The sequence below is a fragment of the Hermetia illucens genome, chromosome 1 (assembly GCF_905115235.1).
Source record: "Hermetia illucens chromosome 1, iHerIll2.2.curated.20191125, whole genome shotgun sequence".
NCBI lineage: Eukaryota > Metazoa > Arthropoda > Insecta > Diptera > Stratiomyidae > Hermetia > Hermetia illucens.
This window is the reverse complement of record NC_051849.1, coordinates 145179838-145194295: the sequence shown is the minus strand read 5'-3', so window position 1 is coordinate 145194295 and position 14458 is coordinate 145179838. Positions and strand designations below refer to the sequence as shown.

General features: G+C 42.7%; 1 protein-coding gene across 1 annotated transcript in view; it reads left to right on the top strand.

Moving 5' to 3' along the window:
- The window catches only part of LOC119661396 (protein dachsous), a 565571-nt gene that overhangs the window by 520840 nt on the left and 30273 nt on the right, over positions 1-14458 (top strand). Inside the window, exons 8-9 of the mRNA XM_038070725.1 lie at positions 1526-2028; positions 8002-9142. Coding sequence (XP_037926653.1) covers positions 1526-2028; positions 8002-9142 — 1644 coding nt within the window. The remainder of the gene's footprint in view (positions 1-1525; positions 2029-8001; positions 9143-14458) is intronic.

Here is a 14458-nt window from a genome sequence, read left to right as displayed (position 1 = left end):
ATAATTCAAGTCAGATTAAAGGAAGTCTTCCCATAAATCCGAAAAATAATCGCATAACTCTTCCCAGCCTTCCACACTCGCGAGATACGGTAGAATTGGAATAAATTACAAAGTGTCCATAAAAACATGGAAGACATCAATTGGAAAATTGTCTAACCACATCATTAACGCAAGTCTTATCCTTTCCGTGCTCTTGAACGCTATCCACGAAATTGTTGCAATAACGACGCGCAGTACTTAACTGAAAAATTGAAATTAATTAAAATTACGTTACATGTTCACTTTTCGGTACGTTGGAAATTGTCGTAAACGTCTTCGCTGAGCAATTAAGTAAAGATTTAAAACTGTGGCGAAGTGAAATTTATTTCGACTAAAGAAAAATCTGTTTTTAATTGAATTTCTGTCCGTATGAATTACCACAACACTTTTCTTTATGTTCACATAACAAAAGATACAGAAGGAGGGAATGCAAATGTTTAAGGTAGACATCATTTTCTGCAATTTCAGCTGAACATGTTGCCAACTTGTATCCAGTTTTAAAGACCGTAACGAATTTTCGCGAAACGAATTCATACATCTTGAAAATTGTCTAAAACGACTGACGGACAATGGTAATGAGTTGCGAAATCCTTGAAGGGTTTTCGTTACAGATTGTTGACGGGATTTCGTTTTTTTTTTGCTCTTTTTCTCAAGTTGGATTATCCCGTTTGAATGTTTCTATACAATATTCTTTCCTTGGTTTCAAATAAAAACGAAAAAATCATCCTCAATAAATTTTGCAAATATGACACATTTCACGCAGCCAAATGTTAGGCGAATCTTCAGGAACACGAAATTGTTGTTTCCAATTTTATTTGAGATTATAATTTCTGTGCAAATATATTCTGTCTAGATGAATATAGGTAACAACTTCCGAAACATTTTTTGAATGGCACACATGAAAATGTAATGTAATGTAAACGTGCACTCAAACAAAAGATTTAAGCGTGTAACTCGAAAATTGATATTTCAAATATATATGGCTTTTTTTGAATGGTTTATATGGTCAGAAAATGCCAGTATGCCAATGGATGGAGATTTTCGTTTAAACGTTGAGCCCTCAACTAATGGAATTTTCTAGCAAATATTTTCAGAACGAATTTATTTTGACGCGGTTATTAAAACCGGATTGCCCAGTGGTTAGAACGCTAGGCTATCGTTGCGGAAGGTCGCGGTGCAAATCTCACTGGTGCCAGAGGTATTTGTGTCGTGACTGGATGTCAGACATCGATCGACCCAGCTGTCTTAAGTGCCTGAGTCAAATCAGGGTAGTAATCACGGGCGAGCGCAATGCACATTCCTTCCTACAATGTCCCTTCTGTTGTGTACCGTTACAGTCTTGAATAAAGTGCTCTAACACAGTTCAAGGCCCACAGGGGATTACCGCGCTAACGACTATTTTTATTATTAAAACCAGAAAAATAAAACCAAATATATGCAACAGGATCTTTACATGCATTAACATTCTCACTTTTGCGTATTTCAGGTGAAATTCTTACACGTGAACCACTAGACAGAGAAACGCGTGAAATATACGACCTTGTTGCAGAGGCTCGCGATCAAGGTGTGCCATATCGAAGTGCTCGAGTTCAAGTAAAAATCACGGTAACGGACGTAAATGATAACGCTCCCGATATTGTTGATCCCCAAGAGGATGTTGTGAGTGTTCGTGAAGAGCAACCGCCCGGTACAGAAGTAGTGCGCATTCGTGCTGTCGATCGTGACAACGGCTATAACGCGTCAATTACGTATTCAATCCTGAAAGGACGCGATTCGGATGGTTATGGATCATTCACTATTGATCCAATGAACGGGTTAATTCGAACGAAAGTTACTCTCGATCACGAGGAACGCTCAATTTATCGACTAGCTGTGGCAGCAACAGATGGCGGACGACCACCTAAGCAAACAGTGCGCCCATTGCGAGTTGAAGTTTTGGATTTGAATGATAATCGTCCGACGTTTACGAGTTCCAGTTTAATATTCAAGGTAAGTTTCAAAGGCATTTTTCAATGAATTACAATTTTACTTTAGAATAGTTTTTTGGTAGGGAAAATAGGTTCCCTAGAAACACATTTCAATTTGTAATTTGAAAACTTTTTCCCAGTCCAGCCATTATTTCAGGAGCTTCAGGATAGATAACACCATCTTGCTAAATGCAAAGATTCACAGCCCCAACTAGGCCATAAGAAGTCAGAAATTATCTCTTCTGAATGAAAAGTTCGTTCGGTCATGCAGCTTTGATTTTGAAGCCCCAGATATGCATTGGCAAAACGTCGTTTAAGAAATTATGATTCATTTCATGTCTTGAACTTTCACCATCCCTATGCGTTAAGAAAGTCTCGATTTATAACAAAAAACTGCCTCATTAGTACTTTTCATCTTAATAACAATATCATCATTTCCAAATAGGGGGACTACTGCTAAAAGAGAATGTTTATATTTCATCATCATCAATGGCGCAAGAACCACCGGTCCACCACCAAAGACACCCTGGTTTTGCGCAGAGATCCACCAATTCGATATCTCTAAAACCTGTCTGACGTTCTAACCTAGGCCATCGGTCCATCCCAGGCAGAGTCTGCTTCGTCTTCTTTTGTTTATATTTGCTGACTGACATCTTTCCTGAAAGTAATAAATTTCCGTTTTTCCGAATATCATAAAAATTAATTAATTAATCTGCTCTGAACCATATTTCCCACCCCCTGCTTTCTTCAGTGGCTCACCTTGTGTCTTTACTATTTTGGAGACAAGCACAAGCCCTTCAATTTGAAAATTTCCCCAATTATGCTCTCCTTGATAATGTTCATCTTCCAGTGCCTTGGTCCAGATCTTTTCGAACGCAACTACAGCAGGACAATTCGGAATTTCTCCCAATCTAATGCACTACGACTACTGGCGCCTGAATTGAGGCGATATTTTGAGGGGAGGGGGAAGGAAAACCTGGATGCGTTTAGGTGCAGTACGAATATGTGTAGGTACATTGAAAGTAAGCGGAGGGGTTTACACTTACATCAGTCAAGTGAGAGCGGCATCGACTGCCCTTGTCAGAGCTAAAGGGGAAAGTCTTATTCAGAAATGTGTGAAGTGCATACGCTCTGCAACTTTTCTTTGCAAAAATATTAGCACAGGCGTAAAAAACGGGCTGATGGAGCTTGTGGTTTTCCTCAAGAGCAATTCTTTCTACAGGGGACATGGACAGGGACAAAAGATGCGCAAAAAGCAGAAGCAACCATACTTTACGCTGAGAGCATCGCAAGCGCCAAACGGATCTCAAATTGTCCGTTGCAGAGCAACCTATCAAAAAGCAAAAAGTCGAAGAATTCTAGGACATAAAAAAACTAAGAGAAAAGAACAAGAAGAAGCAGTCTGCGTAAATTCAAAAGGGGATACGAATAGTGAGTAACACAGGAAAAGGAGAGAAAAAGAAGACGAACGAGAACGCCAGCTTCGCTTATTAAACCGACCAAAGACAGGACCCATTCGAAATTCCTCTGTTCTACTGTAAGATCTAGCCCGAAGATAGTGGAACAGAGATGTTTTCTATACCGAAAACGAAATCGGAACGAAAACAACCGAGGTCCCTTGTTTCTTATCTAGAGACTGTTATCTTTGGAAACCCGAGATTCTGATTGTCCTACAAAACCGGCCGAAATGGAAGAGGCCGTGAATTCCCAGAGGCAACCAATACTCAGATAGACATCCCCTTTATGAATTCTGATCGAAAGGAAAGGGCTAGGATGCGACTAACGTAATGTAAATCAGCAAAAGTGCCAGCACAAAGAGCCAGTTACATGATAGCTCGACTTTTCAGGTAGCGCTGAACTCTGGTTTCGGGACGCCATCCGACTTCGGGCTCGAGTACAAAGCCGAACGATGGCTTTATCTTGAGTCAGTGCTTACATTAGTGTTTTTCAGGGTTTATCTAGCACCACATACGACGATGTCGAGCTTCTTAACGCAGATATTTGAATCTGGCATTCCTGCCAAAGCCGCGAAGTAAACGCTCCCGACGAAACCTTTATGTTAAAACCATTGTTGTAGTTGGTAGAAGAATGGCGAGTTCTGGAAGGCTTTTGGGCTGGGCAGCTACTAGTACATCGCATTTGACGTGATCGACGCTATATATTGATGTGCACCAGCTCGTCGCATTCTCGACATGTAGTACGTCGCGAAGGTGATCATTGGTTAGTTAGTCGACGCTTTTAAGCAGAAACTGCCGTCCTGAAGGATACTTCGAGGGTTGGCGGGACTGCAACCGACACTGCCGCAAATTCAGTCAGGAACATGGTCATGCCTGCGGGGTCAATTTTTCACGTTACTAGAAAGCTGCAAGGCGTGCGCTGATCAATCATAGCAAAAGAGATCCGGAGTTGCCGTTTGTGTTCCCACCACTCACGTACAAAGTTGTGTATACGTTTGGAGGCCTAGGTACTGGAAAAATGGGCTGAAACATCAAGCATCAAGAGCTGAACTTTAACTCTGTTAGTCAATTCGAGGAGACGCCTGACTCACAGCTACTTGCAGAACATTGAAATCATATTGTTTTAGACTGAAAAGATTTGATCAATTCAGGAGGAAAACTTTAAAAAACGATCGGCAGGGATCATACAAGTAATCGCAATGAAGCCTAAACTAGGCCAGTCGAAAGAGGAAAAGAAATTCTCGCAAATAGCCACCTCTCGAAGGTGACTCTTTCGTACGGTATGAGGGAAGGCTGCACAGAGAGGACATCGCCACAGTAGAGGTACAACAATGATCGGTATGACCCCTCGGCAGCTTAATTTTGTATATAACAATGCGTGTGCTTCTCGTCTAAAAAATAACGAGAACTCTCGGTCGAGTGGATCACTTAGAGCTAATAGTCCAGAGCTAATTTAGAGACTAGGGAATATCTAGCACATGATTGCCAAAATGCAATCCGCTCAATCACAGTATTTCCAAGAATATTGTCGAATATCAGCAGGTCAGAACAGGGTCGGAAATTGTTCATAGCTTGAGTGGAGCAATTTATTTTATTCTATGCGTGCTTTAAAACTTGCAGGGACGGGACTCCCCCCTGAGTTTGGCCCACACCGTTTCGAAAACTCTTCGGATAATGCAGGACAGGGAATTCATTCTTATATTATCCAAGACGCAGACGCAGCACCGAAAGATGAAGAATCGGTAAACACATAACCTCATTCTTAACATTAAAGAACGGCTCACGCAGGAACATGGGAAACATACTGGCCCGGTCTTCCCAGGTCACTACTGACTGTTTGGCTAGGGTCATTAAGTGTTAGACTTCCAAAAGGTAGGTTGTTCGACTGTCAGTATCAACTAAACACCCTCAAATCAACAGAGAACTAGCGTGGAACCATTTGACATATATCATCCAACACTACATATCGTCTTGAAATCAATAAGGCAATTTGACGGTTGAAAGTACTCTTGCGATCAGGTCCCTCCGCTGGTCGAGCGCAATCGTCTTTTCGAACGTAACAAGTCACACGGCCTCATTTCTCAGCCATCCTCAACATATCTCTGACAATGTTAGAGAATATCTGTATAGATTTGCTAGTGAATTTCGTCCTACCTTACCAGTTCTTTAGTAAAGAGGGTAACGAGGATCACTATCGCGATCACTATTAGAGCCAGGTTGATAGGCAGACACTACCCGCAAAACTCCCCGCTTCTGCACTTGCGCAGGATGCTTGCAATACACCTCCTTGTCAAAAGCATAAGCCCATACCTCCGCGTCGTAGAGTAGAACGGACGTAGAGCGGAACTCCTGCAGAGTTAAGGCTTTTCAGCTTTTGCAATAATCCAACTTAAGACCGAAACAACTTCTGGCACTGTTTTGATTTGCTTGAAAAATTTAATCTCTTGTAATACCGATAGTTGCGAAGAGCACGATCCATCGAGATCGATAGCAGTACGCTTCAGCTCGATGAATTGCATTTTCGACCTATATGAAACATAATCTATGGATCTTCCTGCTCTGAAACTGAGTTGCCTTTGGGATAAGCTTTCTCGTAGTTTAACAGTGTTTAACTTCTTCTCTAAGGCCTAGTGAACATTCTCTTTCGTGGTGATGACACTGTAACTGTTTTCGCCTTTTCGGTCATTTCAGCCGGTTTTTTCACCTGCCTCATTGTCTTAGGAGTTGAACCCTTTTGCCCTTGGAGATTTGTGAATCTGTTTCTCTCTCTGCGCCGTATTTTGAATGAGAGTCACTTGCGTGGCCAAACTAAACTTTTCGTTTGACACTTTTACGCTTCTTTCGTCCTGGGCCTTGCTGTATATCAATCTGATGCCTGCAGTCATAGCCCTTATATTCTGTTCATTATCCCTTCGCAGAATTCCATGTTTTAAATATCAAGTTCAACGGAGGCTTTAGAGACCTTTGATTGCAAGTTATTCTGCTCCGGTAATTAGGCGTTAGAATTTGCTGTTTTCCGATTTTATTGCTGCACAAAAGTCGAAAGGGCTAATGCTTGAAGGAATAAATTAAAAAAAAAATCGTACTTTCTTCGGCATATGAACTTCAGGTAAATTAGGTTTACATATTTCACACATCGAGTTCCAGTGTTATATTGGGACATATGTATCTCCATTGTTTCGTCCTATAATACCACTATACATTTCTTCATTCACAAACTCAATCCCAACCTTATCAAGGGTTCCATTTGCTCCATGGTAGTGTCAAGCCTACATTCAAGTTCTGAATAAAACATCGACGTACTTTGCGCTAATGACCGCTTATGAATCTCTCTATCAAATGTTGAGGTAAAAATAAGACCTCTGGATAAATTTAATATTCAGCGTCAATAGCGTTCTAAGCAACGACGTTTTTCCTTATTTATATTATTAAGAAGCCAGTCATCCTGCAAATCTCACTACTTTGCAGCCTAAGTAAGATTCCGCTTTTTGTCGTTTGTTTCTTCCTTTCCAAAGTAGCACAATTTGTTCCCCCCAAAGCATCATTCGCCGCCCGGTTTGTGGCCGGGCTCCACCTTTAGAACGCAAACAAGAAATCCGATTGCCAAGAAAAAGACCACTTGGCCCCGCAGCTCTGCATCAAAATATAAATTTGCATATTTCAACAAGTCGAGATCTTAGACCGAACTTATTCTGATGGATGATGAATTTTAATTGACTCGCGCGATATGTGTAGGTGAGTCATGACCGACTCCGCTCTGTACTGTGCCGCCCCGGCTTGGATGCCAGTCACGTGTTTTCATATGCCACTTAATTTTCTTGTTTTCCTCTCTACTCGGACTGAACAGCGCACGGCAGCTACCATTTCTTTTGTTACACTAATTCTTCTTGAATTCTTCACATAGCGGCTATAATGCTACCTCGGCAAAGCAGATACACAGATTACAGGTAGCTTATGGTTTCATTTTTTTGGACGATTCAATGAATGGCCCGGAGTGAACCATACCGGTGTGCCGAGATGCACTTGAAATGCATACCAAATATGTTAGGGGACAGAAAGCAACGTAAAATTTACATGAAAATTGTTTGGAAGAGACGTCCCTGTCTTCATTTTGACAAATTTATAATTACAACAAAGAAGTGTTCTCGGTACTATTTGCGGAAGATGCAGACTGCAATGAATAAAGACCTCTACCCAACGTGACTCCAACAGCAAGTCGGCAACTCCTTTATTAATGTATTAATTCAGACAGGAGAACTTTGTCAGACTGACAGTCACCTCGTCTGCTCATCAAAACTTATGAAACCCATCATACCTGTAACCCTCTGTCCTGACATTCGATCAACTACTTTCACCTACTCTTCTATTGTAATTAAATGCAGTGAGGAAATAATAGCAAAGTCATCCTCGTTCTCCTTTTATTTGAATGTCAACTCAAAATGCTTAGATTAAAGATATGAATTATTTTTCTTTGAGTATCTTTCATCCACCAAAAAGAATTGTTTACTTACAAATAATCTTATTTTCTCAACTTGCAGGTCCGCGAAGATGTTCGCATAGGCCACATTGTCGGATCCATTGGCCCAGCCGAGCGAAGTGATGCTGAGAATTTAATAGCCGGTAGTAGTGGCCTCCACGTTACTTACACCCTAACCTCCCTAACAAGTGACGTAATTGACGAAGCGTTTGATATGGACCGACAAACAGGATCTTTGGTAGTTGCACGTCGGCTGGACCGAGAACACCAAAGTGAATACCGCCTCGAAATACGTGCCCTAGATACAACCGCATCTAACAATCCTCAAAGTAGTGCAATCACAGTGAAAGTCGAAATAACAGACGTCAACGATAACGCTCCACACTGGCCGGAAGATCCGATCACAATTTACGTGAGCGAAACTGCTGCAATCGGTCAGATTGTATACAATTTCACAGCAACCGATGAAGATGCTGGAGCTAATGGCGAGGTCCAATACCACTTGGAATCCCAAATGCCAGAGCTGGAGAAAAAGCTGTTCTCCTTGGATCCACTCACTGGAATGTTGTCGCTTCAGGGTAACTTGGACTATGAAGACCTAAATGAGTACATCCTGGTCGTTGAAGCTGTCGATCAATCTGTGAACACATCCGAGCGGCTCCGCACTAAAGTAACGGCCCGAATTTTAGTTACAGACTCAAATGACAATAGTCCGGTGTTTGTTTCCCCTACTGCCGATTCAACAATTTTACTGGGTGATTCTGCGCAAGTTGGCCAGCTAGTCGCGCATGTTGTAGCTGTCGATAAAGATGCAGGTGACAATGGACATATAACCTACTCGATCCTAGCGGGTAATGAAGAAGGTCGCTTCAGAATGGACCCTCGAACTGGTTCCATCGAATTGGCAAAAGCGATACAGTCGACTCATTCCCAATCCCATCAAATTCGGAACAGTCAATCCTCTGCTAGCGACCGGAATTCTCAAGCCGCTAATAAATTCAGTTTAGTGATAAGTGCTAGTGATCATGGCTCGCCGGTTTCCAAAGAAACTCACCTCAATTTGCAGATTTTAGTGCAAGGATCGTCGAATAATCCGCCAAGATTTCAACAGTCTACATATCGGGTTAATGTATCTGAAAACGCACCTGTGGATAGCTTTGTAGTGCGTGTGGGGGCAAAGTCGTTCCGGGATATTGACAATGGTAAGCGTTAATTTTACTTTCATTAGATGTGATTTTTCTATAGTGGGCCTATAGTTCCTAGCAAGAAGAATCGTAAATTGACTGATTATTATAGATTTTTGATCCTTCACAACTAATCAATTTACAAAAAAATAGAACCAGACGGCTTGCAGTTTCGACCGTCGTCTGCCGAATTGTTTCCCAGAAACAATATTTTTTTGCAACAAGAAGCAGTATTTTTATCTATTATTACTAACAATTAATCTATAACTAAGCAGTTACCTAAACAGTTAATCTTAGTCTTATTTCGTTCTTTGTTCTTTATGAATGAAGATGGAAATCTTAAAAATTCGTTACTATGCTAGAATGTAGCAGTGCATGCGATCCTTTCTCCTTAAAATCACTCCCACTTCTCCGCCCATATCTCCACGGGTACACCGTGAAATATACCCTCGAGGAAAGGGCCTTTGCTTACACCAACATGAGTAAGACATGTGTCCGTCGGGCTTTTCAGGCTTCATCCAGTTCATGCTGCTTTCCGTGTATCGCAGTTTCGTTTACCGCGCTCCATTTTTTTTCCAGCCACAGTATCCGATAGATACGTCCACGATGCCGATGTCAAATCTGGGCGAATGAAGCATAACCTGCTGCGAGTCCTCGGGTGTAGCGACCGATTCGAGACAGTTCGAGGACTCGTCCAATCCAAAGAGATGCAAATATTTCCTGTATTTATCGTGTTAGATGGTAATTTAATTCTTCGTGTATTCATTCGATCTATATCGCCATACACGAGATCAATGTAGGGTCCAGCGACCTTTTCCGGAATTATCCTACCGTTGCGTCCTTGCTAGTGGCTTTTTGGAAGTATGCAGTCCTATTGGCCGCATTCGTCCTCCTGTTTTGGTAGAGACAGTGTGCCTAATTCGCTAGAAGATCCAAGGAAATCATTGCCGCGTTGGCACACACTGCCCCACCCCCTACATGCGCTACATATCCACAATGCGATTGGCTGGTATACCGGACTCACCCAGACAGGAGCCGCGTATAGGAAGCTAGATTTTACCACCCTATATTAGGCATCATCCTTGCTAGAGATGAACTAGCCTTTCCTGTATTTTCTCCAGCACACTCCAGGTACCCTTTGAGGATCAACTTAGCATCGATCATTAGCCCCAGCTATCTAATGATCGATTTGAAAACGACCTCATGATTACCAACCCCAAACAACTTAGTGTGAGATATGACCTAAGGATTATTTAGGGTGTACAGAGAAAGATGTTATTTTGAAGAAAGAGTCCAGGGTCTAGGTGCGCAGGGTGGGGTACACGCAAGAAAGAATTAAGGAAAGGACGCTAAGTATTGGTTCTAAGGATAGGTATTTTTTTAGAAATTGAGACTGGGAGTAATTTTCGATGGGGAAGGGAATGATTTTGGAGTTGTAATCGAATTGAGAAATGTGTACGAAGAAGGATCTTTACGCTGTTTCTAATTATCGTGATCAGGGGGATAAGCGAGATGAGCTGTGACTGACAAGGAACTAACGGCGTGACGGACAAAAACGCCATTGGCATGAGGAGCTTAGCAGAAATTCCAGATTGTTTAGTTGTAGATATCACAGCACTAGTGGAGGAAGCTCCCCCTTTTGTGTCGGGAACTATCGGACCAGAAGACAAAAGTGTAATTGAGATTAGCTTGCGGAACTGCGGATTTCGAAAACCGAGTCTACATTGTGTAGGGAGTTGAAAGTTTTTTTATGTATATGCGGTCCCACCTGGTTGATACTGTGAAAAAGTACCTGGTCCTCAACCGAGTCGGGTAGTATGCAACTGGAGTTTCAGCGCTCATCCATAATAGACTTAATGGTCTGCTCAAGATCTTGGCGTAAGAAGATAGGGTGGAAATGGTCATATTACTATTGAAATTAAGATCGTTTTCATTTTTCTTTTGGAATTGGTGTTCCACGAGTACTCTTCCGATGATTCAGTGAAGATGGGGTGTGTGACGTGGTTATGAAAATAGTCTTGATTATGACCTTTATTGAAGGTGGCAAGGGCTGAGCTTAAGTGGAACAAATCAACGCTCGGTAACCACTTATGTTTCTCCATTCTAGTTCGATCATGCATCGAACTAAGGCAAGTGGTTGACATTGAGGTCATACATATTACTAGCTTTATCTTGGTTGGGAGATGCATAAGGAGGGAATCCCTTAGAAATCGGGGGCAGTAAACGGCGGCAATGAAGAGTGATATTTTTTTTTTTGAGAATTGTGGGGTCCTAAGCCCGCGTTAACTTAATGCTGGACCGGACCAAATGGGGAGCAACTTACTCCCTCTATTTTTGGTCCACAGACCCCTTTTTTAGGGTTTAGCACCTAAACTTTCTAAAAATTAGGCGATGACGACTTTGCGGTTTCTTACCAGGGCAGAGGCAAACCGTCAGACGCTGCCACACCTCTGCCCTGGGAGCAGTGTGACCGAAGCGACTCGCAGATGTTGAGTGCTCCTTTCTGGGAATTGTGGGGTCCTAAGTCTGCATCAACTTAATGCTGGACCGGACTGAACGGGTGATTTTATTCCGTTGGTCGGTGGAAAATATCGATAAGAATATCTTCGCAATAAAGATATATCCGATGGAGGATTGAATTATGTATTCGGTATACAAGGCTGAAGTTGGGAAACCTGGGTTTGTACTTATAGTTCAACCTAATTTCGCACAGGTGCACTATGTGAGGCTTGCGTTCTTGGAGTAATAACTACCTCCACCGATGATAAAATTTATGACCAACTTGATGACCCTATCGATCATTAATGTTAGTCAGGATGCAAACCATCTCTTGAAACATCTGTAGGAATTCTTCTGATTTCCGGCCGAAGTCAAAAAGAGATTGGGATTGTGTGAATTGATAGAATTTGCTGGCTGGAGTTGCACCTCTTTGCATCGCATCTGCGGAAAAAGGACGCTTTTGTGAAAGCCAGATGAATAATTGGACGGCTCAATGTTCGAGTGGTTTGGATAGGTGCGTTCACTTTTGAGCTCGCTACGACTTTAAGAAAGCCTGAGGAATTCTGACAATGTGCAGAGTGGCCATAGACACTGCAACTGATGCACTTCGTTACCTGCTTGGTATTAAGGAACATTCTCCTGGACCATGAACCTGGTCATACTAAATGCAGTGGCAGATCAAGTGACAATTGGTTACCATATGACCCATACGTCAGCAGTTCAACATTGCAACAGCCGCTTGTTTTTCATTTATTTAAAGCCAAGAAAAATTTCTCAGTTAGCAGTGTCACACGAAATAGTTGCTCAAAGTACCTGCTTTGCTCGGAAAACGGTCCACAAACAAGCGACGGGAACACTTTCAACCAAATTGACCACGTGTTGGTCGAACACCGCCACCTCTCACTCTTGATGAATGTCAGAACATATAGGGGGCCAATGTAGACTCGGATCACAATCTCGTTGACATGGCACTCCGAGCTCGAATAACAAAACCGCCTAGAATCCCTTCTGACAACCAAGTCAGAGTTAACACTGAAGCCTTCCACAACACAGCCCTCCGCAGCACCTATAAGGGCAAATGGATGCCGCAATAACCACAGTCAACAGAGATCAAGAAGCATCAAGAAATGATCTTCACAATCGTAAATACGGCCACAAAAACACTTGGCTCCAGCCGCAAGAAGAGTCAGAACGGCTGGTTCCACGATGAATGTAAGCTAGTAACGGAATGGAAGAATGCTGCATACCGAGTAATGTTGCATTCTCAAAGGATGCAGACACGTTTGGAAACTTATCACGAACTCCAGCGAGCGGAGAAGTGACTTTACAGATGGAAAAAGAAGCCTGGGAGAACCAACAGGTCTGTGAACTCGAAAAGTACAGGTGGCAATCGCACCAGGTGCGGAACTTCTACCAACAAGTCAGTAGGATGAAGCGTTACACACGTCAATGCTCATCCAACCAAGCAATCACGGAAATCTGATTTCCGACAGAATGGGCATATTAGAACGATGGGTTGAGTACTTTGATGAACTGCTGAACAACCAGAATATCGGCGAGTTGGAGGTCCCGCCAACTGAAGACGACGGACAAATATTGCCACCACCAGTCTGTGCAATTCATCGGCTCAAAAATCATAAGGCGGCATTAGCCGATGGAATTAAAACCGCTAAATATTGAGGCAACTAACTACACACAAGCGGTTCATCAACTTATACTCAAAGTGTGGGATAACAAAGCAATGCCCGATGATTGGCAACAAGGCATTATCTGTCTCATACATAAAAAGGGAGATATCATGCACTACAGCAATTATAGAGGTATCACGTTGTTGAGTACCATCTATAAGATATTCCCCGCTATCTTGCTAGGTCGGATAGGCCCATACGCTCAGAATATCATTGGGCCATGCTAAGGAGGCTTCACTCCAGGCAAGTCACCAACAGAATAACAGGTACGATTCTCTTTAAGTCCACTCAACTACTGGACGATATGAACATCATTGGAAGATCGACCCGAGACATACAAACTGACTTCATCCAGATCGAGCAGGCGGCGCGAGATCGTGGGCAGTAAAGGCAAGACAAAATATATGGTGGCAACGTCAGCACCAAAAATCAACCAACCAACAACATCAAACAGGAAGAATAAAGTTAGGAGACAACACCTTTGAGACCATTAAGAATTTCTCCTATCTAGGGTCGAAAATCACAACCGATAACAGCTACGACGCTGAAATCCGCGCACGGTTGTTGGCTACCAACAGTGTTCCACCCGAAACGACTCATCACAGGGTCAAAGCTCTTACTGTACAAGACAATGATCTTGCCGGTCCTCATGTATTCCTCGGAGACTTGGTTTCTTACCAAAAAAAAATGTAAACTCATGGCCGCGTTCGAGCGTCAGGTTCTGAATATAATCCGGCTGAAAAGATTGCGGTAGGCGGGTCACCAAATCCGCATGGAAGAGGATGATTCAGCCCGGAAAGTCTATAAGGGCAATATCTGTGGTAGAAAAAGAAGACGAGGCAGACCCTGCCTGAGATGGAAAGATGGCGTAGGCCAGAAGAGCTTTTAGGGATATTGAATTGGTGGACCGCGGCGCACAACCGGGGTGCCGGGAGTTTCTTCCTAGAGCTGATACCGGTTATGGCGCCTTTGGTGATGAAGAGAGATGTGCTGAATGGCTGTTGTCTTTTTGTAAGAGTAACGGTAACCAGTTCCTGGCACACCGCATCTATCATAGTTGGTAGCTTTTCCAAAAAGGTGATTTTGCAGACGAAGGATGTTGAGCAAACAGCTAGCTCTGTAGACTTGTGCTTTGTTTACTACCGGA